Genomic DNA, 26,476 nt, shown 5'->3' with positions numbered 1-26,476 from the left:
TCAGAGGAGAAACATGGTTGGTGAAAAAGTTCAGTAATGTTTTATTTTGCATTAAATTATTTCTTTGTCTTCTTTGCTACTAATACTGTTGCTGTTCATTTTCTTACCTCATTACTGTTTCCAGTAAGTTGTTCTTAGCTCAATTTGTGATCTTTGCTTTGTGTGCCTCACATTGGAGAGAGGGGAAAGGGGAGTAACTTGTGGTCTTTTTAGTGGAAGTACTAAATTGGAGAGTACCATTCCTAAACCATGATAGGCATCTACCACTTCTCTAACAATCTTGTTCCAGTCTTACCACCCTCACAATAAAGAATTTCTTCCTAACATCTAATCTAAACTGGCCTTTCTTCAGTTTAAAGCCATTGCCCCTTGTCCTATCTCTACATGCCCTTGCAAAAAGTTTCTCTCCATCTTTCTTGTAGGCTCTGTTAAGGTTAACTAGAAGGCTGAAATTAGTTTACCCAGAAGCCTTCTCTTCTCCAATCCCAATTTTCTCAGCCTTTTAATAGGAGACATGCTCTATCCCTCCAATCATCTTGGTGGCCTCCTCTGGACTCCCTCAAAGGTCAATATCCTTCCTGTGCTGGGGACTCCAGAACTGGATGCTGTTCTGTAGGTGAAATTTCACCAGAGCAGAGCAGAGCAGAGCAGAGCAGAGCAGAGCAGAGCAGAGCATCTCACTCGACATACTGGACACACTGCTTTTGGTGCAGATGAGGATAGTCCTGCTCTGCCCTGCTCACCCTGGCACTACCAGCACCAGTGTGGCCAGTCTGCAAGGGGAATGACAGTTCATTTTAATTACTGAACTGTATGGCCAGCACATACAGTCATACATACATACACAGCATATGGTCACTTGATGATGATTATGGGCAAGATTATCACCAAACCTGTAATTTCTTGCAATTTAATGTGCAGAAACATAACTGCATCTAGTTTTTGCTACTGTGGTAGATCAAAGTGCAAGATTTGCCACAACCTGACAAAATTCCAAGGATTTGTATGAATTTCATTGACAGATTATCCCACTATGATGTAGAGAGAAGAGGAAAAGAGAAAAAAAGGGAGTGGGAAGCAATTTCCAAAACCTGCTACCAGGAATATGGATATCAGTAAAATATCCAGGAAAAAGCTCTATCAAAAACAACACTAAGCATTGTGTTTAAAAATATGTGTTTTAAAAAATTGGATGCGGCACTCAGTGCCATGGTTTAGTTGAGGTGTTAGGGCATGGGTTGGACTCAAAGTTCTCTTCCAACCTAGTGATACTTTGATTCTGGGATTCTGTGATTCACCCAATACTAGGCATAGTGAAGCAAGGACAAAATTGTAAGTGGGTAATAAGCCATAAAATAAGAGTTTCTTTGATAGTTAAGTGTACCATATTCTTGACCATAATCTCCATGATGACAACTGTGATATGAAACTCTAGATATCCAAACATATATCCAAAGAATACTGACACACAGAGAAAGTACAGCTTCCTGTTCTCTAAGACGGGAGTAAAGATCTCCCTCAGCTGTTGCGTGCAGTTTACATACCTGAGCTGAGGTTCACTTCATTTCAAACAGAAAACCGGCAGAGCACTGCAATCATCCCCTAAATCAGATGGTTTATTGGGTGCTTCCCTTACATCACCCAGTTTGAGATCAGCCTTCCTTCTTTCTGCTACAATCCTTATACACTCTATTTGGCCTCACTTTCTGCTGCATAAATCTTTTTCTTAGGCAGCTGTAACCATTCCTTGAGCTGCAAAGAGAAGTTCTTTTCCTGGAGCAGATCAGTGCCAGAGAGATACACATGCAGCAAACCCTTCAGCAAAACTATCAGTACTCTGCTGAAGTGCCCACTACCAAAAGCATATCTTCAGAAGAAGGTGAGGGACATGGTGTCACAGTGACTGACAAAAAACTAAAAAAGAATTATTTCCAAAAGACACAGGAAACTTTTAATTAGATGGTACAGTTCCTTCCTTCTGTGAAATCAGTTCCATTCTACGTGAACATATATTTGCCTTAAGGAAACATGGATGCATTCATGATACAAATACCATGATAATTTGTTATCGTGGTATTTGCCTTATTACTGTTTGCCACCAACCACAAGAATAAGACATTTATCTGTGATGGGCAAAGATATATAGGAAGAGTCAAGGACCATTTTTCTGGTTTCCACCAACACACTTCCCAGTTACCCAAAATTCTGATGTGCATCTTTGCTGGGGAATTTTTAAAATTTCTTTTATTAGTTTTCTGAGAAACAGTGCTGCAGAGGTATCAAAATAAGGATAGTAGGTTTTCGTGGGGATTGGTTTTTCTATCTCATTAAGATCTGTCTGATCTTCTCTTCCCCTTTTATTTCCTTCCTGGCATTTATTTGCATAGCGGTTACTAAATGAGGGGCAGTGCTATATACAGCTGAGTGGGACACAACTAAGGAACAGTCTCTATTTTAAAATAATCTACAGTCTATGCTGTCTTTCCTCTATCATAGTTTGAGAAACCTTCTCCTTTCAGGAGCATACAGCTCCACTTCCAAGTGGAGCCAAATAAAATTTTAGAATAAATTTTTCTCTTTTTCCAAAGGGAAAACATCTTCATACCAACTTAATTCATCCAGACCTTCAGTTCCCACCATAGTGTCTGACATTTTAGCACAAAAACTTAGCATGTACTTCTCATATGCTTTGTCTTCTTCCATTGTTAATGATCTGGAAATCCCTGGCCTTGATGCTGTATTGCTTGTGCTCATCAGTGTGATTAAGAACAGAAGAAGAAGAAGCTGTGCAGTTGCAATCACATGATAGCCCTGTCACAACCTCTCTTGGTAGAAAATATAGTACTTATCTGTGTGATTCTCTTTGATAAAATATTTCTTTCCTCTCTATATGACCTCAAAAGAAAAAAATATATTATTCTTGCTACTTAGCATATATAAAACAAAAAAGTCTTTAAAATATTTTCAGTGTATTAATTCAGTGTATTCTGGGGACATTTGATAAATAGCTACAATCAAACATGGAGCTAAAGTCGCTGGAATGATGGGAATAAGTGTACTCTGGATCAGGGAATAAAGGTAAATGCTTCATTATGCAATGCATAATACCTCTGCTGTTTCAATAGGGTCTCATAATTAATGAAGCACCTATCACAATGTTTTTACTCTCGCTGCCTGAGCAAACAGGTACCATTTCAGTATACACGTCTGATTGTTTGGTACCAGCGTTCTCTGTCTTGACCTTTGAAACACAACATCTTACTATAGTCTAATAATTAACAAAGGCCAATCACAAACTCAATAGTTCTACAGTGCACAGCCAGTGCTCATGTTCACATTAAGGGAATCGCCAGCCTGTGGTGCTTACAGAGACACCTGTGGGGACTGCAGTGTGGCCCAAATGGCAATGCAACATATATCCAATTTCAAAAATTGATGCCTAGAGTTAAAGGCTTAATTCCACGAAGGTCATGGGGAGTTGCGTGATGAGGAATCTTTTGGATGTTTTGGCCTAACTGAATTCCACAGGCAAGCCTTCTTCAGTGTGCAGTCCTAAAAGGTGCTTCTGGCACAGCTGGAGCATTATTGTCACACAGCTTCTGTGGCACAAGTGGTCCATGGGTATCCACCTCAGGTGCAAGTAGAAAGATCCACTTTTTTTTTGGCATGGACTTCCTTCTACAGTGGAAAGGCAATCAAATCCATTTGTCAGAGTTTAACCACCTTTGCTCTGCTGCGCCCATTATATGCCCTCTGTAATGAGACACTGGACCATTTCTATCTTAATCCATTTGTACTACACAGATTTTATGTGTCCCTTCTGATGTGGAGTCTGAGAAATAGTAAGTGATTCCTGAGCTGACATTTATCAAATGAATAAAAAAGTGATTTCCTGCCTATTCTTGGCATTTGCTTCCATGTGAACCGGTGTCCATCTTTATCCAAGGTTTTCTAATTGTCTGCTAGTAAAGACCTGATTATGGGGAGGTTGTATGAACCAGCTGAAGGCAGTCAGCCATGTGCTGGCTTGGGTGTGAAACCACACATGCCACTGGGTGCCTAATTGTCTCAAGATCATGTAGGGGCTTTAATCTGTGCCTTGCAGTCTAGGTCTCATTGAATGTATAAATAATGCAGTATTCAATATATGATGTAGTCAGTGTCATGTCTTAAATTATTTCTAAAGGGATATTTAGCCTTCAGAAGAGTGAGTAGAGGATACTTTTACAAATTTATGCTTAAATGTTTTTACATTTACTGACTAGTTTGGAGATAAAACCTGAGCATTGGTCTGCCTCTCTGTGAGAAAAGAACCAAAAAATTTGTTTCAAGACTCAGAAATTAAAATACTTTAATCCATGAAAGCAGTCAGAAGAGCAATCATTGAAATCAGTACTTTACTTTTCCTTAGGCTTTTCTGGTCAAAATCCATGGCACAGAAAACATTCCTACATAAGGTCACAAAGTGTAGCCCTGTACAATTTTCTACAGATTTTCCAATGTGCTAGCCTTGTGTTAATCATCACCTGAGCAGTGTGTATGAACAGAGTGAAATCAACATTTGTACTGAGGGGAGAAAATAAATGAAGACAATAGCTAATAGGTTTTTTTCTTTCTCCGATCGCCATGTGGGGTAGGGGGAGGAGAGGAGATAAATATGGAAAGGGGGAATCAAAGTAAGAAAAAGGGAGGAGGAAGAAAGATTAAAAAATGAACAAATAAACAAACAAAAACCTAAAGAAAGCAAGAAATGGATGGATAGGCAGATAGAAAATAATGAGAAAATGGTGAAGTCTCTAAACCTGTGTGAACTAACTTCCTTTGAGGCAGTTCTCTTAACAAATAAACTGAAGTTCTCACCTCACTTAATATTAACAAAAAGATTAAGTAACTCTTTAAAATTTACTAATGAGTATACATAATTAAAACAACCTTCTAATCTAGGTCATTGTTTTGTATTGTACTTGGATATGCATTTGATGCAGAAATCAGGAAGAGTTATGCAAATATAGCTGAGGACAAGATCTGCTTCATTTCCCAAAACTACTGTGCCTAAAAGACCTCTTTAGTTGCACAAGAAAAATAACATTAAAGTTACCACAATGTTTACCGCGTTCTCTAAATCTTACCAAGACTAATCACACTGCAAGTACTGGAAATACATTACCCAAAGCACAATTAGAAAGTCATTCAAATAGACTATTTTATCGCTCTTTTGGTCTTGACTTTTAATCTATCATATTTTCGTCTGTCATTAAAGTCCAATTGAGTCAATTAATACACCACTCATATGCTACATTGATCACACCATATAAGAAGGGTAGAATTTATACACTGTCTGTTGGTGCTGTAGTAATAATTAATTAGCCATTCAAAAGCCAAGCTTGTAATGCTGTTGTCACATGCAGTAGTGTGTCACAAAAAGGCAGAACAACAACAAAGGATTCAGAGCCCAAAGGCTGAAAATGCTACTGCTCATCACAAACAATTAAATTGTTCAAAGAGGATGTTAGTCAAGCGGTGTATGACTGCACCTGGAGATTGTGAAAAAAGGTAATCAACAGAATCACCTCTTTCACACAGAAAGTAGATGTGTTGAATTCAGTAACAATGCATACACTTCTTCATAGCCAAAGCCCAAATATATTTGTTAACCAAAGAAATCCCCCTTTCCACAACTGAATGGCAATCAAAAGCTGTTGTGAGATTCAGCAGGGATCTCCCAACAGACAGGAGTGGCAAAGCACATTGCGCTGAGAAGGAGCTGTGCTTTGGTCCCTGGCTGGGTGATAAAGGAAGGCTACTGCTGCAGCACACAAGGAACTCTGACAGGTCTCTTATGTCACACCAGTCATATTTACAGCCCAAACCTCACCTACAAGTGCAGTTGTACCATATATTTCCATGCCTTTCAAATAGTCCAGATATGAAGATGACAGTGGTATGTTTTCACAGGGGTAATATGATTTTGAAATTAACATGCTGAAGTATGAAATAATCTTCCAGCAGACAGACAAATTCTTCTGCTTAAGAGAACAGTGTTTATGAAAAAGCAGGCCCTTTGGTTGTCCTGGAAACTATATTTGTAAAGGGCTGTAACTTATATTGTCCTGGAGGCTTTTAACACTTGCATTAAATCTTTGGAGGACAAGAACTGTCAGAGAATATTTATTCAGAAAAAACCCAAACTTCACTTAAAGAATGTTGAGCAATTATTTTTTCCCCCCAGCAATTGATAAATGATCTTTCAAGAAGCAAACCAAAAAACCTCAAGAAGTTTGATATGTTTGCAGAAAGTCACAAGCAACCAACTTAAGATATTACAGCTGCTAGCCAGGGTTACACAGAGAACTTCAAACCAAATAGAAGGCAAAAAGAATTCATAAAAGTAATACTAAGTATTTAAATATTTTCAGCATTTTATGCTTACTGCTTTTCAGTAATGACCCTCAGGTTGCATCCAGAAACCTCCATCAGATTACGACATACCCTATAATCATAGATTTAAGAAGATCTCCTTAGAAATAAGATGCAGAAAGCTAAAATTAAATATTTTATTTCAAATACTTAGTGACAAAATGGTCTTTGTTTTAGGCTCAGAAGCGGCCTAAAACAGAGTGCTACCCACCCTTTTTATTTTCCAAGAACTGTGAAAAACGCCAGTCTTTCAGCTATTATCAAAGCTTCACAAACTTACCTTGTACAAAACACCTTGCAGAAAGTGCCAGAACATTTCCTATTGTTTTCTGGCCTTAAATACAGCTTGTAAGGCAGTCTTGCTTATATTTCAGCAAACCCACCACTAAAGCTACTGGGTGAAATGCTTATTGCAGAATGAAGCAGAACAGTCAGAGAGATACTATCTGATTTTTCTCATTTCTGCATCAATTTCTCTTCTTGAAAAATTTAAGGAATGGAAGCTGCCCCCTTATGGAAGCTGACCCCTTGAGGGTCTTGCATAAGCAGGAGTTGAGGACAACATGTAGAGATTTATATTTATGACTTGCATAAAAACTCCGAAAATATATCAAAAAGAGAGACCTTCCTCTAATCATAGAGATGCTTAGAGGGAAAATTTTTGAGGGAAAATTTTTATGAAGTCTGTGCAAGACCCTAACAAGGAAAAGAGACAGACAGAATGAGAAATTGAGAGTCCTCTGACTCATTTCCTTTGGGAGAGGAAAACTGAATAAGGAAAGAGAGAAAATAAAAACCAGGCAGGATACTTCTTTCAATAACTTTCAGAATAACATGCTTTGTCTTTGTGTAGGTGATTGTACACTACAGACCATTTGCAATATTCAAATGTATTATTCAAATAGCAAAGAGCAAGCACAGTGAAATTTTCACAAATGAAACCAGACAAAGAGAGGAAAATCGTATTTTTTTCATAATATTTTATAAAACAAAGTCACTTATATTCCTCACAGCACAAACTTTTAATATCTTTTTCATCATTTTGATTTTTGTGCCAAAGTAGGCTTCAACCATGTGCTGCCAAGCATACTGACACAGGTAAAGGTCTATAATGTACATGGCCAAGTTCTTTTAACTCACAAGATTTCTGAAGCTGCTCCTGGGAATTATAATCTGTTAGCAATGGGCTACGGAGCAGTCCGCCTCTTCTGTTTTGTTTGACTAACTAGTGACTCCCTCAAGCTTCCTCTCAAGTACACCCATCTTATATCCACTTCTTATATGTTGTGGAACAAAATGAAACCCAAATCCTCTGCGGACAAACCAGTGCACTGCCTCCAAAATGCCTGCTAATAATTCTTTAGAAATGGCAAGCAGAAAATAAAATAATGAGTATTTAAGGGCCATTTGAATTTTTCAGTTTTTCCATTGCTTAATGTACATTTCTTACCATTATTATAATTAAACTACAATATGCTCTGGCATAATGCCATTCATCTTCATCACACTCTATTTTGTTCAGAATTATAACAGATAGCCATTAAAATGTACAAATTATGGATGTTTTGTTCTAGAACCAAGTTAAAAATTTATTCAAAAACATATTTGTAATTTCCAAGGGAGAAAAAAATGAAATTAAGCAAATTCTATTGTTTTTGGAAAATATATAGATGAATAGCTCTTCTTACTTGTGTACAATCATGTCATTGCTTTGGGTAAACAAATTCAACCTTTCATTTACATGTTATGCAGTTATTAACAAAGTCACTGAAGCAAATACATTGAAAAAAAACTTAAGTGGCTCATAAACATGCTCCATTTAACTGTAACATGAAACTCCTCACTCTTTTATGAACATCCTGCCCCGAGTCATGCAGACCAGAGGAAAAGCTTCATGTCAGAGTAATTGAAAAGAAAACATGACAGTATAGCTTAGCCCAGAGGAAATGGAAATATTTTAAACTATTCCTGGAGGCATTATAATGCTTAAGATGATGTCGTTACTTATTAAATTCTTGTCCCAGTCAACTACAGCTGAAGTCAGGACATTTCCAATCTAATCTGATTGACCTCTGAATTTTGGAAAATCATCTCACTTCTCTTCCTCTTAGCCTTCTTCCTGTTCTTTCTTTCTTAGACATATCTAGCAGAGCAATAGGAATTGCCTGTTACTTTTGCACTTGGACAGCAAGTAGTGAGTTCAGAAGCTCATCAGAGTTGACACTTGTAGATATTACCATAACATCAATTATTAAATAATAATAAGATATAATGAATTTCAGCCTAGAATTTGATATATCAGGTTTGTGAGCAATCCCATGTTTGCTTTGTGTTAGTGTTTCCTCAGCCACAATGAGAAAACAGTCATTGGGAAAGAAGCACCTTAAGCAAGTAGATCTTCCTGAAACACAATTTTAAAATAAGACTAGTTTCAGGATATGGTGCTAGTGTATTTTGTAGCAATGCATCACTAATTTTCAGCAAGCACTCTTTTGTGCTTTCAATGAATTCGCAGCAAGACATCTTTACTTGAACACATTCAACAATATTACTGTGCAAGACCTCTTCCTGAAACAGATCGCAAGACAAATTTAAATAGATTGTAAATCTTCAGCTCCTGATGTGACTGGATGCAACAGTGCTGAAAAGCATAGATTATTACAGGGTATCATCATGCTATCAAAATTAAGGCCTTCTTTGAGGATCTGCTTTGTAACTCAGGCATTGAGAAAGAAATATAGCCAAAGCAAGAGTATAAGATAGAATCTGCCTATTTTGTATGGGGAGAAGATAGATTTTGTCCATTCTGAAAGAAACATCCACATAACATTTCCAAGTTAACATGCAAAGTCTAATGATTTCCCATATCAAAATTCCATATAGTATCTTTGGTATTCCATACCAGGTGCATTACCTGCTCCAGAACTAACTTATTCCATGACTCATTCACTGAGGCCAACACGCTGGTTATAAATGATCCATTTCTTTATGGACACTGATGCAATTTTTTAAGTTTTGAGGCATTTAAAGAATACCTAGTAGGAATCCAAATTGTTTAATCAACTTTATTTGCTTCTAACCATTTTTAAATGCAAATTCTTTTTTTTTTTTTTCAGTATAATTTATCAAATTAGTTCCTCTATGTCCTGGGGTGACACTGTATATACATGGTTTCAGGGGGAACCCTAGAATTGCTTTTCAAGTGTTTTTGAAACATAAGAAAATAGGACTTTTTGGTTGTTAACAGTAATTGATGTTTTCAAATTGTTTAATAAGGTTTGGAACCTAAGCTTAGAATTGTTCCAGGATCCATCAAAGAGAGTCATTGTTTTAACACCTATACTAAATCAACCAACATTTAGCTATAACACCAGTTTAAATTATTTTCCAAAAATCCATATCTAATTAAGGCATACATGATTAGGAATAAAGTGAAAAGTTAGGATGCATTTACAGAAGATGTAATTCAGGCTAACAGTATTCCTGCTGAAATTCATGCAGCAGTAAATATAATGTGGCTGCTGTTACATGAGGACCTAAACTGACAGAACAGTAAAAAAAAACATTTCTGGCCCCTTTTTTTTCACTGATTCCTCATTCCTGTTCCCAGTCTCTTCCCACCAGCACAGAAGTCCATGCAGGTGCGATGATAATTTTGGAAAGCATCCATCTGAAAGCCCATCCTACTGGCTGGTTCTAATTCACATTAGCAGCTTCCCACTCCCCTCAGTGCAGGGATTCAACTGTTATTGCGTGGTAAAAACTGGTGAATAAGGGGTTGTACCCACATGCATGAGACTACTTTTTTTTTTTTTTTTTTGTAGTAATGATTTAAAATATTGATTCATAGTAAAATTAGGCTGTTAAAAACTGGTTTCTGGAAGCTCATAAAGAAACAGCTGACCTCTTAACCATTGTTTAACCTAAATCATTCACCTATGAGACTTCTTCCTACTACACCCTAGATATCTGATATTCCTGGAGTCTGGGCAAAGTCTAGACACTGTCTTTCACTGTTAGAGATTTCTGATTCCTATTCAGAGGACATTACTCTCCTTTTATCTCATCTGTGTGTTAGCACTTTAATGCCACTTTGTCATCCACACAGATAAGCGGTTACAACATAGAAGGCTGTATTGACAAAATACACCTGGCTGTGTTACAGAGTTTCAAAACTCACACGACCAAGCTTGACTGACACATTGCCAAAAGCCGGCCTTAGGTGGGGCAGTACAGAGTGCTACCCACCCTTGGGAAACAGGCACAGGCACAATTGACCTAGAACCGGAGTGACTCCCCAGTGCAGAAAGTGAGTGCACGCAGGTCTGTCACCATGTTTCTCCTGAATATAAAGAATGGTGCTGCAATTTTCTTGAGTCAGAGGAGAAAATGTATTACCTGGAACTCCTGTTCTGTTTGCATACACTATGAAACTGGCACAGTTGGAGCACCCAACACTGCAACAGTGTGCTTCAGATGCTGAAAGCATCATTAACAGGCTGGTGCAAAATGCAGTTGGTTTCTTGCCTTTAGAATTATGTTTTACCAACACTGACATTTCGATGTGTCCAAGGCCTAAATTAATCCTCAGAATGGATAGTGGAAGGAAGACTGCTGTTTATTAATTGTTAAATGGACACCTACTAGCCATTTCCATGTCAGTAATTTTGTCTTGATAAGAATTTCCTCCATTCTTTGTGTACCATACTAGAAATTCATTCATTTAGTGAGGGCAAAAGAAGCGTAAGAAATGAAACATCCTATCTCCTATCTGCTGGACAAAGACTGAGAAAGCTAACTAAATCCCACTTTTCCTATGGTACTCCTTTGTCACATGGAATTCCCTGGGGTTTAACCCAGAAACTGCTCAGACTGATAATACCAATCAGCATCTACAATTGTTAATATTGCAATAGCTATGTGATACAGTGATATAGCATTATGTCCAGGCCACCAGTAGACCTCTAACATCTACACCAATCCTAAGAACATTTTCAACTGGAGATGTTTTAACCAACTCTGAAAACAACTGAGATATTTTCAGATGTTACAGAGAGAAATATTTCTCTTGAGGATTAGTAATCTGACCCCCAATGGCTTTCCCTTCTTCTTCTACTCTCATGCAGCCTGCCTCGTGCCAGCTTTCAAACTACGATACCTTCTTGTTTTCAGATAGCTTAAGCATTCCTTGAAAAAAAAAACTCACACCCTCTAAATACTCTGCATTTATTGCCATATTACACAGAATTAGCTCTTACTGTACCCAGTGTCTTCTTACATGTTGCACTGCTGGCATTTGCTGACAAGCCAAACCCATGGGTTTCCTTGGGACTGATTTAGCTTCAATGTGGCTTTGCTACTGTAATAATAATAATATTTACCCAATATGTTAAGAATCAAATATGGCAGCAGATTCTATAATGCCCTGGAAGTAGATTGCCTCACTTTCTGTTGTTATGCATGTTAATTTTAGGCACAGGCGTCCTGTGAACTTCCATTGCAATTCCACATAAGACATACCTATTACCTCAGAAGCAATCTTAGCAAAACAACATTTGTGTTTGCCCACAGACCAAGGAAACAACTTTAAGTTTGCCAGGCTTGCTGAGTTACCAACAGTGAAGGCATATAAATAACTCATATTCTTATATCAGAAACTGGACTACTGGCATCAGTCTTTCTTACACATTTTGGTACATCATCAAAATATCTATAGATACTAAAGAAATTTGAACTTTACAAACCTAAATCTGAAATATGGTTCTAAAGAAGAGAAGACAATTCCCTCATATACCTCCACTCTTGAACCGCAGTTGCAATAAGAAAGAAAAAAAAATATCTTTTCCAAGGTTTGTACCATTCAATAGAGTCATCTCCTTATAGGATTGCTCACAGTAAGATCACTGTAACTCAGCAGTATATCAGCTTTAGAAATGCTTTTTTCTTTTTTTTAATTATAACTTCAGAAAAAGGTTTTCAGCTGTACAAAGTAGCTGTAAATCTTTCATTTTCCAGTTTTTTCTGTTTTTATGTGTGGAATGGCAGCAACTATCACACACAAGCGAAAAGGAGCTGAGATAGCTGATATATCCCTGTGAAGAGAATTTCTTTGAGAATGTTAGGTAATGGTTTATTTATATGTCAAATCCTTACATTTAAAGAGGACCAGAAAGTCTTAGTAAACTTCAAAGACATCTTCAGGGGCATGTAAGACATTTTGTAGGAAAGAAAATTTCTCCCAACTTTAAGTATTACATCTTCATCCCAAGAGAATGAAGAATCTTTATGATCAGTCGCTAAGCTCAGTTTTTCAGTATATAATTGTGCTGAAGAAATGGGACTTCTCCAAATGATGGCAAAGAGATTTGGAAGAAAGGTGCATGACTGCAGACTCAGTAATAGACAAGAGATACTAGGTCTTGGGGCTGAATATTGCGTACCTTTAGGGGAATTAGTAAAGATTGTTCTCCTTTCTGCAGAAATCTGCCTCCCAGAAGGATGTTCTCTTTTTTGCATCTGGATGATGCTCCTTTTTGGGGGAAATTCAGTAGAGACTACTGCACCAAGAACTACAGTAATCAGCAAAAACCTGACAAGGATGGGTTGCAAAAAAGCATCAGCAGGAAAAGAAAAAAAGCAAGCAAGCAAAAAAAACTTAAATTCTCTGATGATACACTAGATCACTTAAAGATAGAGAATAATTCATAGCTTTACAAGTGAACATTGCCCATTTCAGTATTTCTGTTCATGCCAACTGTAAAATAAAATGGTTAATTTTTTCACAGTATTCTTCTAAGACTCAAGAGTAAGAAAAATACACTTTTCATTGCCAATAGGTAAACTAAGAAAATCCAGAAAATTATGCCCACTTTTTCCTCTTAAACATCACTATCCTTTTCAGTGATGGATACACCAGAAACTGTTATAAGAAGAATATGCAGTCTCAGGTAGAAAATCACACTGCTCTCCCACCAAAGTATTTCAGCCATTTTGTTAACATTAATCAGTGAAGGGCAGTTTAGAATAGGAAACTCTCTTCTGGCTGTGGTCTCTTCAAAGGCAAAAATCAGACTAATGTTTTTAATAGTGCAAGCAAGAAGAAATGGACTATTGATAAGGCAGTTTATTTTGACTAACAGATGAAGCAAATTAACTCAGCTGCAATCTCCTCAATCTACTGCTGCCTAAAATAGAGAGAGCTGCATGGAGAAGGCCAAATAAGCTGCTGTAATCTTTCCATCTGTGGGAACTCAGGCATCTATCTTTCACCACTGTCATTTACATAATTGGTAAAGAGGAAACTCACATGCTGAACATAGAGATAGTGCTCAGTTTGTTCCTCTGTTTTGAAAAACAACATTATTCCTTATATTTCAAAGCATATAGGAATGACAGAGCATTCATCATAGCTAATCCAACTATGAACTTAAAATAGGGTTCAACTCCCAGAGCCCCTGCAGTGACAGCTGATTTACACTAAACCAGCATGGATCAGCAGAGAGATCTGCATAACAGCTTTCAAGGTGGAGTACCAGGAATCACACAGGACATTAATGAGGGGTAATCCTCACTTTCCAGAGCATAGCACCACAGCTCTGGGATCCATAATACCAGGTGAGAGTAGCACTGGAATCTTTGACAGCCATAACAGCAGTGACCAGGTTCTGCACAGCAGACTCCAAAGACAACCTGCAGCAGCGAAAATTTGATCCTGGTAGAGCTTCTGTCTCTTGCATTGTTGTTTGGTCAGAACTTTACACACCATTACTACTTCCGTGTCATTTCACAAACAAGCAGATATTGACTTTTCATATGATTCCCATTAAATGATGTACCTGTTTAGTTAAAACATCCTGGGAAGAAATTATTACAGGCAAGGAGAATTTTTGACACATCAGGTAACCTCCCTGAAATCCACCAAGATGGTTTTTGGCATTTAAAAGTGAAATGAGGTTCAGTCCAACATCCTCCACCTTTGAATGAACAGTGAAACAGTGATCAATTTACCTCAAAATTAATTTTGCTACATTGTATTTTATACAGATTAAGAGAAAGAAGGAAAGAAAGAAGGAAAGAAAGAAGGAAAGAAAGAAGGAAAGAAGGAAAGAAAGAAAGAAAGAAAGAAAGAAAGAAAGAAAGAAAGAAAGAAAGAAAGAAAGAAAGAAAGAAAGAAAGAAAGAAAGAAAGAAAGAAAGAAAGAAAGAAAGGCTGTCCTTAGAAGGCCTCTTTTCAACTTCTTGTGAACAAATTTCATAAGTCCTGCTCAAGCAAAATATTCTTTTTCAGCCTGATGATTCTCAAATTAAGGATATATTTTATGTATATTTATTTTTAAAGCTGTGTTTATTAGTGTTATTTCATTTTCTAATTTCGTATGGATGGATAATTGCTTTCATCTTCTAAGAGGTAATCATAAGCAGATTTATGGCAATTGACAGACATTTGTACACTGCAGTGCTTGAATGAGTAACCTTTGAAAAAAACCCACAAAAGCCAAGTTAAGCACTCCTTATTTTTATGTGCTTATCACTGTAAAAAGTTAATTATGTTGAAGTTGTACCAGAGTATGCACAAATATTTGAACCCCATAATTAACATCTTGCTCCAGAACAAATATATGAAAGGTGATGTTAAAAGTGAAATATTGCTCTATAAAATTTTCACACTAGCCACACTTTTCTTCAACACACATGTCTGGATGAAAAAGGATTTCTGTAGTTCCTGAACCACATCTAAAGAAGTAACTGTCTTTCTTGAGGGTTTTTTGCACTTTATTGCTCACCTTAGAGCCACACACTAGATCCACATTTCTGGGGTTTTTCACTATTTCAAATACTGATGGAGAAAACAGCTTTTCTGTATATATAAAGTGCTTGGTGATTTTATTTCAGGAATCAACTTGTGGTCAATTCGTGCAGAATATAAACAGCTGGACCAAGCAGTAACTATGTTATTTCCTCATATTCCTGTAGGTATGTATCTTAAAAATTTGAAGCAAAGCAAATTTCTTCCATGAAAAGTTCCCCCAGAGGAAGAAAGTAAGAAAGAAAATCACATATTTTGGAAATTTTGAAAACAAGAAAAAAAAATATTCCATTCTACTCATTGATAGTCTCTCATACCCATCCATCCATCTGCCAAAGACAAAGCTCAGCTCCAAAACTTGGATCAGTCTCTTCTGCTGGCACTCTTTCCTCACCTTCCCAACAGCAGGGGTCTTACAGGAGTCAATACTACCTGAGTTCTTTCTGTCATAAAACACAAACATTTCAAGTCCTAGATGAAATTTTCTTATAACATTATGAATTAATCAGAACATGAAGTCTGTGTGAAGCTGTGCCTTTTCCACATTCATAATAGACTTTCTAATAATTATTCCATCTTGACACTACCAAGAGCTCACAAGGAACAAGAAACAATGCTTTTCTGGCTAATCTCTGGTGTTCCATATATGCCACCTGCATTTAGTTATATTTGCACCCCCTTATGGTAACAGAAAAGAGATGTAAAGCAAGGAATATATGGCCTTTTGCATCTGAGAAAGTTAAAGACAATAACTAACCATGATAGACAGGAAACATTATTTTATGTGAGCTAATGTTTTCTGGAATGGCAAGAGAAGAAATGCACTGCATTGAAACTGACTGAATGAGATAAGATGCTAGAAAGAATGTTGATAAGGCCCATGTACATACAAGCACACATTCATGGCTGTGCTTAAAGGAGATGAAAAGAAATTGAAATCTGCACTACCTAGTTGTTATATTACACTGGTTCTGTCTAGAAAAGCATTGCACTATGCTAATAACTGGGGAAAACAAATTTGGGAAAATACTTAGAAGCCTGAATGGCAGAACATATCAAGAGCAACTACTCCCTACAATTAGCATTTTCTCATAGAAGTTTAGCTCTGAATATATCCAAAATTACATGTTCAGGAAAAAAGAAATTAAGGAATAAAGGAGTAGAAACCCTTGATAACTTATCCCATAGAACCACCAAAAATCTTTAACCCCATTTTGGCAGCCCCTGAGCACAAAGCTGCACAAACGCTGAACACTTTGTGAAAACTACTTTTCCACAGATTAAGCATGTAAATTAAATACAGTTCATAATGACTAACATTACATGCAATGTTTTGCTATAAACTAGGATCTAGGAAACAACATTTTACCATTTTGAAATGAAAACACCCTTGGGCTCACTTTAATAACAGTAAAATAATAGCAGTAGTAATACATGTGGAGACAGTCTAAACCACACAAAAGGAATGCAACAATATAGCCCTGTAGAACTGTATTGCCATTGTTCTTACTCTATTGCCACTGCTATGTAAAAAGCTATAAGTTATGCACTAACTTTGCAAGGCCTCCAGAATGAGACATGTCAGGCTTTTTCTGGGCTAAAAGTTTAGACTTTTCAGGCTGATTTTTTTTTTTAACTTCTGCACACATTGTTTTACTCGGTTTAAACATTTTTCCCTAGTTGACCAGATCTCTCTAGTTCATTTATGTTACTTTTGCTTATCTTTGTATGTTAGCACAACAGTTTTATGACTAAAACATAACAAAACTGTACTATGCAGAAATGTAGGCCATGGAAACACAGTACAAACCTTGAGAAGGGGAGACCCAGGAGGTACAACCATGGTATTACAAAAGGTGCAGCGTAGAAGACAACACCTGCAGCTATAAAAAAGAGTCCCCCATGGTCAGCTAAAGAAATGTGAACATGGAGATAACCAGATCTGGTATTAGTTGAAACCAAGAGAACAAAGAACAAGTATTTAGCATATATAAAGGAAAACCATTTTAAAATTTTGGATGAAACATAGAGCTGTAGAACAACAAAGGAAGAGAAATGACTATATCAACATTAGCACGAACATCCCCTTCCTTCCTGTGAAAGACTCCAGATGCTGCCAATGTAGGCAACATTTCCAGCAGAATGAAAAACACCACCCTTAGAAGCTGGAGAAGCAGAACAGAGAGCCTTACATCAAAGAAAGTAGGTAGTAACTGAGTATATAACAATATTAGCTGTTTTTTTAATTATTATTTTTGAATACTTTTTTGAATAGAAGCCCTCTTTTTCTTCAGTAATGATGGGATCTTGCCTACTAATAACAACTAAACTTCTCAGATAAACTGTTATTGACTATGTCGCCAAGTCACATGATTCTCGACAAGGCTTCTTGTTTCTCAAGCATGCAGAACCATCAGCATGATGTTAATTTTTGGAAACCCACAAAAAGTAGCAGTGTCAGCATCTGCAGACTCAGGAATTCAAGAGCATACTAATCTCTATGTGGAAAAAGATCCTGAACGCTACATTCCATAGAAAATCCTACACTTCAACCCCTAGATAAAATTACTGTGGTCAAGACCTGGCAAAGCCTATGCCACAAATTAAGATACCACTTTGATTAGAAAGGAGTAAAAACCCCAACCCTCTCCCAAAACTTTTAACAATCTTTCAATATGGACTAAATATGACGTGAAAATTAGAGTTACACATAGATATTGAGAAACTCTTAAAACAGTATTTCCTATCTTTGGAAAGGGAGGAAAATAGTGAATTCAGACAGATTGTTAGTGGATAGGTATGCCTGAATTCTAGAGAATATTACAGATAATAGAATTCTAGATCAATTCTTGATACTAGTATTTGGAAAGCATCACAAAGACTGAACTAGTAGAGTCCCTCACCAGTATTTTATATGCATGAAGGAGAAAAACAGAATTTTGCACTGAATAATAATGACAATGGAGCTGAGCTGTCTTTGATTCACAAGTGCTTTTGTTAGGCTACTAAACTCTGCCTTCTATGTGAGAGACAAAGGTGCGGAGATTACCAGTTCTGCCAGTGATGTGTTCATTAATTTTCTTTTAAATATTAGCACAAATAAGATGAACTTTGGCATAACAATTCCTTGTGGTATTCTATAATATTATCACACTAACCTGCAAATAGTTAAGATTATAAAATAAACTTTTAAATAATAAATTAATTATTTAAAATAAATTATACCAATTTTCCCCCATTATTCTTTACACAGTCTATCTAATCTCAGCTAAGATTTTGGTACTTGCTGAATCAATAAAAGTCCTTTCATGCATGCAAATAAATATATGCATAAAATCAGTTTTAAATGCAGGCCAAAAAAAAAGAAAAACTAACAAAAAAACCACAAACCCAAACAAACCTACTGAAACCTACATTTGTTTCATCACACTTCCGAAAAAAATTTTGTGTTAGTTTATGAGAGCACTATTCTTTCTTCTGCTCTTTGCTACTCATGCTGTAATTCTGGGTTTTCTTCTGAAAGATTTGCTCTTTCCCAAAGACTTCTGTGATGTGTTAGGGTACTTTGGTGGTGTATGATTTGGTTTTTAATTTTCTGGAAATAAAAATATATATTTTTTAAAAAGGGACCTTAAATATTTAGAGGGCCAAAAAAAGTTATTTAATGTTAAGACATGAAACGGTGCATATGCCACCACTGAGTAATTTCTATGAACAGCCTTTGCCTTCCTTACCCCATCTGGTCCTCATGTCTTTAACACCCACACACTGCATTACAATAAAAATTATATTAAGATCCTTTGGGCAGAATTCTCTATTTCTGTAAGGGCTCTGTAGCACCTCACATATATCTGGAATGTGTAGAGGGGAAAAAAAGAAGAAAGAAAAAAGGAGACAAAAGTCCAAGTTTTTAAAAATTCATTTGTAGGTTCAGCCATCTGTGGATACATTGTCACCTTATATAGCAGGAGCATTTTGTTCCTTGATTCTGAAGGAAAGGAAAGAGTCCAAGTGACATGATCAATATACTACTGATTATATACACCACTTACGTCCTTATCACAATGTCAGAAAAGACATACAATATCAGCTGTGAAGTCAGCATGTCTTTGACATGATCCCATATGGGATCAAGGTTGCCCCCAAGTACTTTGCATATTTTTTAGATTGCACTTATTTATATGTATATAATCTATTACTATATTTCTATTTATAGAAATGAGCAGGACACATTAGTAGATTGGAATCTTTCATTTAATGAACAACACACTTACTGAGGGGAAAGGTTAAGCTCAAGTTCTGCCACATTACTCCCCTGACTCTCATTACCTCCCTGTACTTGCTTTCCTGCTCTCCTTTTGCCTTTATACATACCTATGCCTCACCTCTGGCATGGCATGGCATGGCATGGCATGGCATGGCATGGCATGGCATGGCATGGCATGGCATGATCTCCACAGACAATACTGTGCTGCCAGAAAACTTGCAAATTAAATGTGCTTTACTCAATAGAAGTCATGACAAACTTCTGCCAAAATGAGCATTGGTTTTACTATGTAGAGAATTTGTACATTAAAAAGACAGCATGTCTTAAGCATGCCATGGGGCACACTCTGATCTGTCACTATTGAAGTTGGTGAAGCTTTTGGCATTCAGAGATTTGCAAATGGAGATTCCTCAGACTTTGTGAAATAGATGATGCATATCTAAAATCTCCCTTTGGGAAAAATCCCTTAACTTAGCTATGCCTGTTTTTTAATGGGTTGAACTTGGAACAATATTAATTATTTGGTTGTGCTGACCAATTTCCAGTTTAATGTCAATGGAAGATTACTAGATCTGCAGTCTCCTAAAGCTCAGGCTAAACAAAAATAAAATTTATTCCCAAGTTGGTTCCCTACCCGAATCACAAAAAAATCAAAGAGGTGTTTCACAGAATATCAATCTCAGTGTTTCGTGCAGGCCTTTCTGCATTTTCAGGTACTTCAAATATCTGTTTAAAAATTTAAATTCATCAACTTACTTGGGGCTAGGGAGCAAGGGGTTGGGAGAGAGAGCAGAGCCTTTCATGCTATTGCAGCTCTGCAAACAGCAGTCCTGCTTCCCTGACATATCAACTGCATGCTGTGTCTACAGGCACAGGGGCCATCACGATAATATCTAGTGTCTGGGAAGCAGATCCCAGTCATGAGGAGAAGTCCACTCTAGCCCTTACAAAAAAAGGCTCTGCTACTCTCAGGCCAAGCAAATAAAATTCAGATGATGCAGCCTTTACATATCTTTAAACTTCCAACCATTGCAAAGTTGTTCTTTGGAAAAGCAAAGACTTCTTTGTAAGGGAAAAGTCCCTTCCATACATGGAGATGGCCTTCAAGTCAGAAGACTCATTCCTTGCCAATATGCCACAAATCAGTGTGCATTTTTGTGTGTCACAAGTTCACAGACCAGCTCTACTGCTTGACTCTGAGCTGGTTTCTGCCTCCTGTTATCAGTAAAGAATACTGCTTCGGGGACTGCATATAAACCACTGAAATTACTCTGGCTGGGGAAAATGGTGATGAAGAAGAAACATAGATACGTTACATCAGATACGTTAGTCAACTATTTCTATGCATTTTCAAGCCAGTCTCTTGCCTGATGAATAACTGAGTTAAACTAGCGTGAAAGGATAGAGCCAGAAAATTTTTTCTTTTCAAAATGTTTTACATTCACGACCTTGGTTAGATAATTTAGTGAGCAGACGTTATTGTCATCTTCTTTATGCTACTCATCTAGAAGAGCAGATGCCACACTGAGCTGCAGCTTGGCATCAAGGAAAGTCTGTCTGTGTGTCAGGGTAGCCGGGATAGCCTGGACTCCCATAAGGACTAATTGGTGCTCCAGTAAAAAGAGCTATCTTCAGCCCTATTAAAAAAGAATGTTCTAGTGTTTTTAACATCCTTCCAGATGCGTTTTAGGAATGCTCCTCTCAGTGCTCCTGCATTTTATCAGCTCTCCCTCCCATGGAAACTCTAAATCACATATTTAAAAATAGACCATCAGATTATCTGGGTAAATCATAAAGCTCAGCTTATCTCTCTCCTCCCCTTCAAAATATACAATTTATTTTGTCCAGCAGCTCAGCAGCGCGAAGCCATCAATAATCCTGTTTGTCTCAGTAACCCCACTCAGTGATTGTCCCTGTGCATCTCTATTCTGTGTGTGCATGTCACGCTGGGGTGTGTGTGTCTGTGTGTGCACTGAAGAAGGATCCAGGAATTTACAGTTCTGGGCACAAAAGTGTACAATCCTGCTGTATTTATGCCCATGTCAACTGTGTACGTCCTAGCATCACAACACTTATGGAGAATAATACCAGCATTTTGCCGAAGTAATGTACTAAGTACTTCAATTATACATTAAATTGTTGTTTAACAACCAATCTGGACGACAGAAGCCGTGTGCTTCTCCTGAGGGCAGGCATAATCAATTCACGCAAGGAAGGACACAAAAATTTTCCAATTCCTCTCTCCCAGTGGTTCACACGCACCAGATAATAGAGCCTTCAGTGGCAAACCCCGAGTGCCAGCCCCCCACGTTTCCTATACGCGCATCTCCTCAGCCTCTTCCCCCTGCCAGTGCGGCCCATCAGGCCACGAGAGCCGGAAAAAGCCCTGCAGGGATATAAATAGCTCCTCGGGGGAGGAGGGGAGAGTGCAGCAGCACGTTTCTAAAGATGCTTGCTGCAGAGGGAGGTTTTGCGGGATTAATTCAGAGGGGAAGGGGAATCGCTAGGAAGTTCACTGCCACAGCAGGTAATGTCTGTGGAAAGAGGGCAGCAGCTGCCCTGGGGAAGCTGAAGGGGGAATGCCCCGCTTTCTGGGAGAGCAGCGAGGCGGGGTTCCCATTCTGAGTGTCGCACCTATTTAAAATCGTTTTCTCAGAGCCCTCCCCGCCCCCGCAGATGGGCTGTGTATAGGCACGAACGGCCCACGGCTGAGACAGACAGCGAGGATACGATCCATCTCGGTGGAGGTGTAATTACCACACGCAGCTTATTGTCAGTGCCAAGTTTGTACAGAGCCAGGTGATGTTGCTGGTGCGCGCTGTATTGCACTGACTGTGCATGCGATGCTCTGAACTCGCCCCATGAGCGGGCACACGATAGCGCTGCCTTCCCTGCCCTGTCCCCGGTTTTCCTTGGAGAGAGAGACAAAGCCGAGAGGTTCCGTCTCCCCAGAGCCGCCCTATCCCCCCCTGCCTCCAGGAAACTTTCGGGAACTACAGACACAAACGCCTGAGGCACAGGTGCGCGCTCGCCCCTTCCCGGCCGGGGACAGCCGGGGCGCTCCTCGGCCTCAGGATGCGCGGGGGGCCCGGCGCCGCTCCGCGCCCCTCCGCTCTCCCTCCCCCCGGCGGGCCGGCACCGCGCGGCTCTGCGGTGCTGCAGCGCCCGACCCGGCCCGGCCCAGCCTCTCTCACCGTCCTCCAGAGCCGCTGCCGCTTGGCACTGACGGAGGTGGCGGTGACGATGAGGTGGGAGACGGACACCACCAGCCCGAAGACGATGGCCAGCAGCGTCCGGACGGGAAGCAGTGAGTAGGAGACGAAGGTTACCAGCATGAGCTGCCACATGCCCTGCTCGGGGGCGCTGGGCGGCTCCATGCCGTAGGCGCCGAGAGAGAAGGGGCAGCAGAGGAAGGAGAAGGTGAAGCTGAAGAGCAAGGTGAGCTTGACGATCTGCTGCAGCTGGGTGACCTGCAGGTACTTGACATTAGTGACGATGAAAAGGGAGAGGAAGATGATGCAGTGCACCGGGTGCGAACCTTTGGAGATGGTCAGGCTGGGGCCGGAGAGCAGCTCCACCAGGGCTAGGCTGGCGGTGAGCACGATGAGGACGGCCAGCGCCTTGAGGGTGGACGTCTGCTCCAGCTTCAGGTTGTAGCTCTGGAAGAGAGCCTCCAGCTCCTTGCAGTCAAACTCGTCCTCGCAGGCGATGGCATCCAGCAGCAGCAAGGGAGGGGGGTCCCCTAACCCGGCTCCCGCTCCCGACGCCGCGGCAGCCGGCGGGGAGCAGCAGCAGTGGCAGCACTTCTTCCTCTTGGTCTTGACTTTCTGAAACGGTATTTCCTCCATGTCAGTGCCATTCATAAACCCGGGCAAGAAATGCTCCTCCAGGTGTCTCCCGTTGCCGCTTTGCCGCCTCGCTGTTCATAAAAGAGAGGGGGGCTGCGCGCAGGAGCCGCGGGCGCGGGTCCCGGGCACTCCCGCAGCCGCCGTCCGCAACCCGCGCCGGCAGCCGCCCCCTCCGCTGCCACCCAGGAGCCAGGGGTGGCTGGGACGGCGGGAGGAGAGTCTCACTCGCGTTAATGTGCCAACCTTCCTGCCTGCAGTCTTGCTTTCCCCTCCACCCTCCTCCTCCTCCTACTCCTCCTCCTCCCCTGGTGCTCCAGGGATGCTAATCTCCTAATGACACCAAAACACCACCCAAAGGTTTGGAATCAAACAGAGGGAGGGTGGGGGCAAAGGGTGGGTGGAAGCTCAGAAAAGGGGAGACGGAGATAATCAACAGGCGGCTTTCCCTTCAGATAACGCTATTTTGGGGAGCGGGAGCTACAGAGGAAAGCAAACGGGCTCCCGTAAGGTGGGCAATATTAAAAAATAAAACAGCTAGTAGGAGGAAAAAAAATTAATCCGAGCCAGGGATGTGGAGGAAAAGTGCTGCAGAGGGGGCCGGAAAGAAAGCAGCAGGCAGGGAATGCGAAGGCGATTCCCCTTCCCAGGTCCGAGAGCATCTCACCGGAGCTGGGGATTGAGAGGCGCCTGCGCGCCGACCGCTTGGGAAGCCGGACACGTCCCCGCCGGGGCTCCGCGACTCGGGAGCGGCCGAGCGGCCCCTGCACCGCGCCCGGCCTTCCCCCGGGGCTCGCCCGGCCCTGCGGGTGCGTCCGGCACCGGCTGATGGCTGGCAGCCCGGCGCTGCCCGCCTGCCCTGGCAGCTGCTCAAATATGTGTAGATACATAGGTATATACATATAGAGAGATGTACACACACACACACATACATACATACATACATACATACTACATACATATATATGTCTGTGTGTGTATAAAAATATACAAAATCTACATATAAAGACGTAGAAGTACATGTCAATATAAATACATTTGAAAATACATAAATATATAAATATATATATGTTTATATAGATGTTTCCTTTCAGAAATAAAGTCGTATCCGATTGAATGAATCTCATTCTCATGTTTCTTGTTTCTGCCTAGCTCTAGAGCAGTGGGAGAAAGTGGTGTAGTGAATGAGAAAATTTTCAAGATAACACACTTCTATGAGCACTTCTGCCTGTCTGGTAGTACAAATCAATCAGTGGCTGTGGAGGATTACTCTTATGACAGTTAAATATCACCCCACTCAAAATTGTACTTCATGCCTCGTCAGGAATTTGAATCTGTTGTTTTGAAAAAAACCCCTCTATTTCTGCCTGTAATGCTGCTATCAGATACTATTACCAAGATGTCACAAAAGAATACACTGAAATATGCTTTTTTGTAATCATTGCATCTAATTTTGGGATTATAGACTGATTTCAAACTCGCCAAAGAGTAGAGAAACGACACCAGTTTTCTTTTGGTTTGGGTCAAGCATTTGTAAGATTCAAGTCTAGGAAAATGTCAAAATAAAAAATCAAGGTTGTGAACAGTTGGCTTTTCAAAGGCAGGGCAGGGATGCTTTCCAGAATCAAAGCAAAAATCCTACCATCATCCATAGGCTGAAGAACTAATCACTGATTTTTGTATCAGTGATGTCAGATTCTGGTCCGAGATTTGGGCTGAAGAGTGTTAAGACCAACAGTAGGCAGGGATTCTTTAAGATTTTTTATGGCTGTGAATTATGTTGGCAATTCACTTCTGGATAGTAAAGTAGCATTAAAAATTCTCTAATACATAATCTGAGGCAATATTTTTTATATTAATATGTTAGTATTTGATATTAGTCCATGCCCTATAGACTTGGTATGCAGTCCTTCTTTTGAATCTGGACAGATCTCATCAGGAAAAGAGAATAAATCAACATTGCTGGAGTTTGTGTATTGCAGATTCAAAATATTCCACACTTGGGAAAATGACTGTTATGTACTCTGTGTTTATGGGAAACAACTCATGGTGATTTCCCAGACTGTGACTTAGACCCTCAAACGCTGCAGAACTGTAAATACAGCTGATATTTAGACTTCTGTAACATCCTTCCAGAAGAAATTAAAGGGGTTGGATTTGCTGGCCTAAGTACTGGAAACAGGAAGAGATGTTTAGCTGAAATGAAATTAAACCTATGTTTAAACCTAAATTAAAATATGTAGACAAACAAAAAGAGGCTTCCTTCATTTTGTGGGATCTCTAGTGTGTTTGAAAAGCTTAATAAATTAATCTCCTTAATAACTTTGGTGCATAAATTCACTTTGGTCACACATATATTAGATAAACACACACTATTGTGTTTTTACCTGTCCTCAGCTTTTTTTCTGAGCTCATATATTCTGAGGGATAAACTAATATTTCACATCTCAGAAAGTATAAGAGGTGGCACTAAGTTGGCCAGCCCTAGGGGCTATTCACTGAAAGAGTTGTCACGCTAGCATTTATAATTTCTTTCTTCTGGCTCTCAGCTTGCTGCTGAGGAAATGGAAGGTGAGTAATTCCCTACAGGGCACCCTGTGGTTTAGATTATTTACATGCTTCTCACAGTCTCAGGTTGGCTTAGTTGGGGCCTACATAAAGCAGAGAAAGATGCTGCATATGAAACACATACATCTTCATTCTTGCTAGGTCAAGGGGAAGCAGTGAACTGTTGAAGCCTCATCTTCCTTAGACACTCTAGGAGTATGGAAATGCCACGCAGTGATTAATGAAACTCTGCCATCCTTTATAGACTGTTTCACATCACAGGGCAAATACTTCACCATACCCTCCATAATGAGGAGCCTAAATTTTAGCACCTGACGTCACAAATACAAAGAGGAAACCTCAGAGCCTTTTTCTGAGACAGACATATTATTAAAGCAAATGGCCAGCTATAAAACTGCTGGAATGCACTTGACACAGGACCATATTTTCTGACTTATCTGTTGTAGATGACAGTTTCTAAAATAATCTAAATCTTCCTGGGGTTTTTGAGCTATTAACAATACTTTGTGGACTGTAGTACACTTCTGGCTCATTTTTAGGAAAGATATGAGGTTGGTTTTGACAGATATTGCCC

The 26,476-nt window shown here is 39.5% G+C and overlaps 1 protein-coding gene across 3 annotated transcripts in view; it reads right to left on the bottom strand.

Annotated features, from left to right (window-relative positions):
• Nucleotides 1-24,253, bottom strand: part of ADCY1 (adenylate cyclase 1) — a 162,172-nt gene extending 137,919 nt beyond the window's left edge. For all 3 annotated transcript variants that reach the window (XM_058044885.1, XM_058044894.1, XM_058044904.1), the window contains exon 1: nucleotides 22,684-24,253. In XM_058044885.1, coding sequence (XP_057900868.1) covers nucleotides 22,684-23,352 — 669 coding nt within the window. In that variant the 5' untranslated portion in view covers nucleotides 23,353-24,253. The remainder of the gene's footprint in view (nucleotides 1-22,683) is intronic.
• Nucleotides 24,254-26,476: the final 2,223 nt, after the last annotated feature.

This window comes from Melospiza georgiana, chromosome 1 (genome assembly GCF_028018845.1).
Source record: "Melospiza georgiana isolate bMelGeo1 chromosome 1, bMelGeo1.pri, whole genome shotgun sequence".
In the NCBI taxonomy this organism is placed as follows: domain Eukaryota; kingdom Metazoa; phylum Chordata; class Aves; order Passeriformes; family Passerellidae; genus Melospiza; species Melospiza georgiana.
The sequence above is the reverse complement of the archived record's forward strand: the minus strand, read 5'-3'. Positions and strand labels throughout refer to the sequence as shown.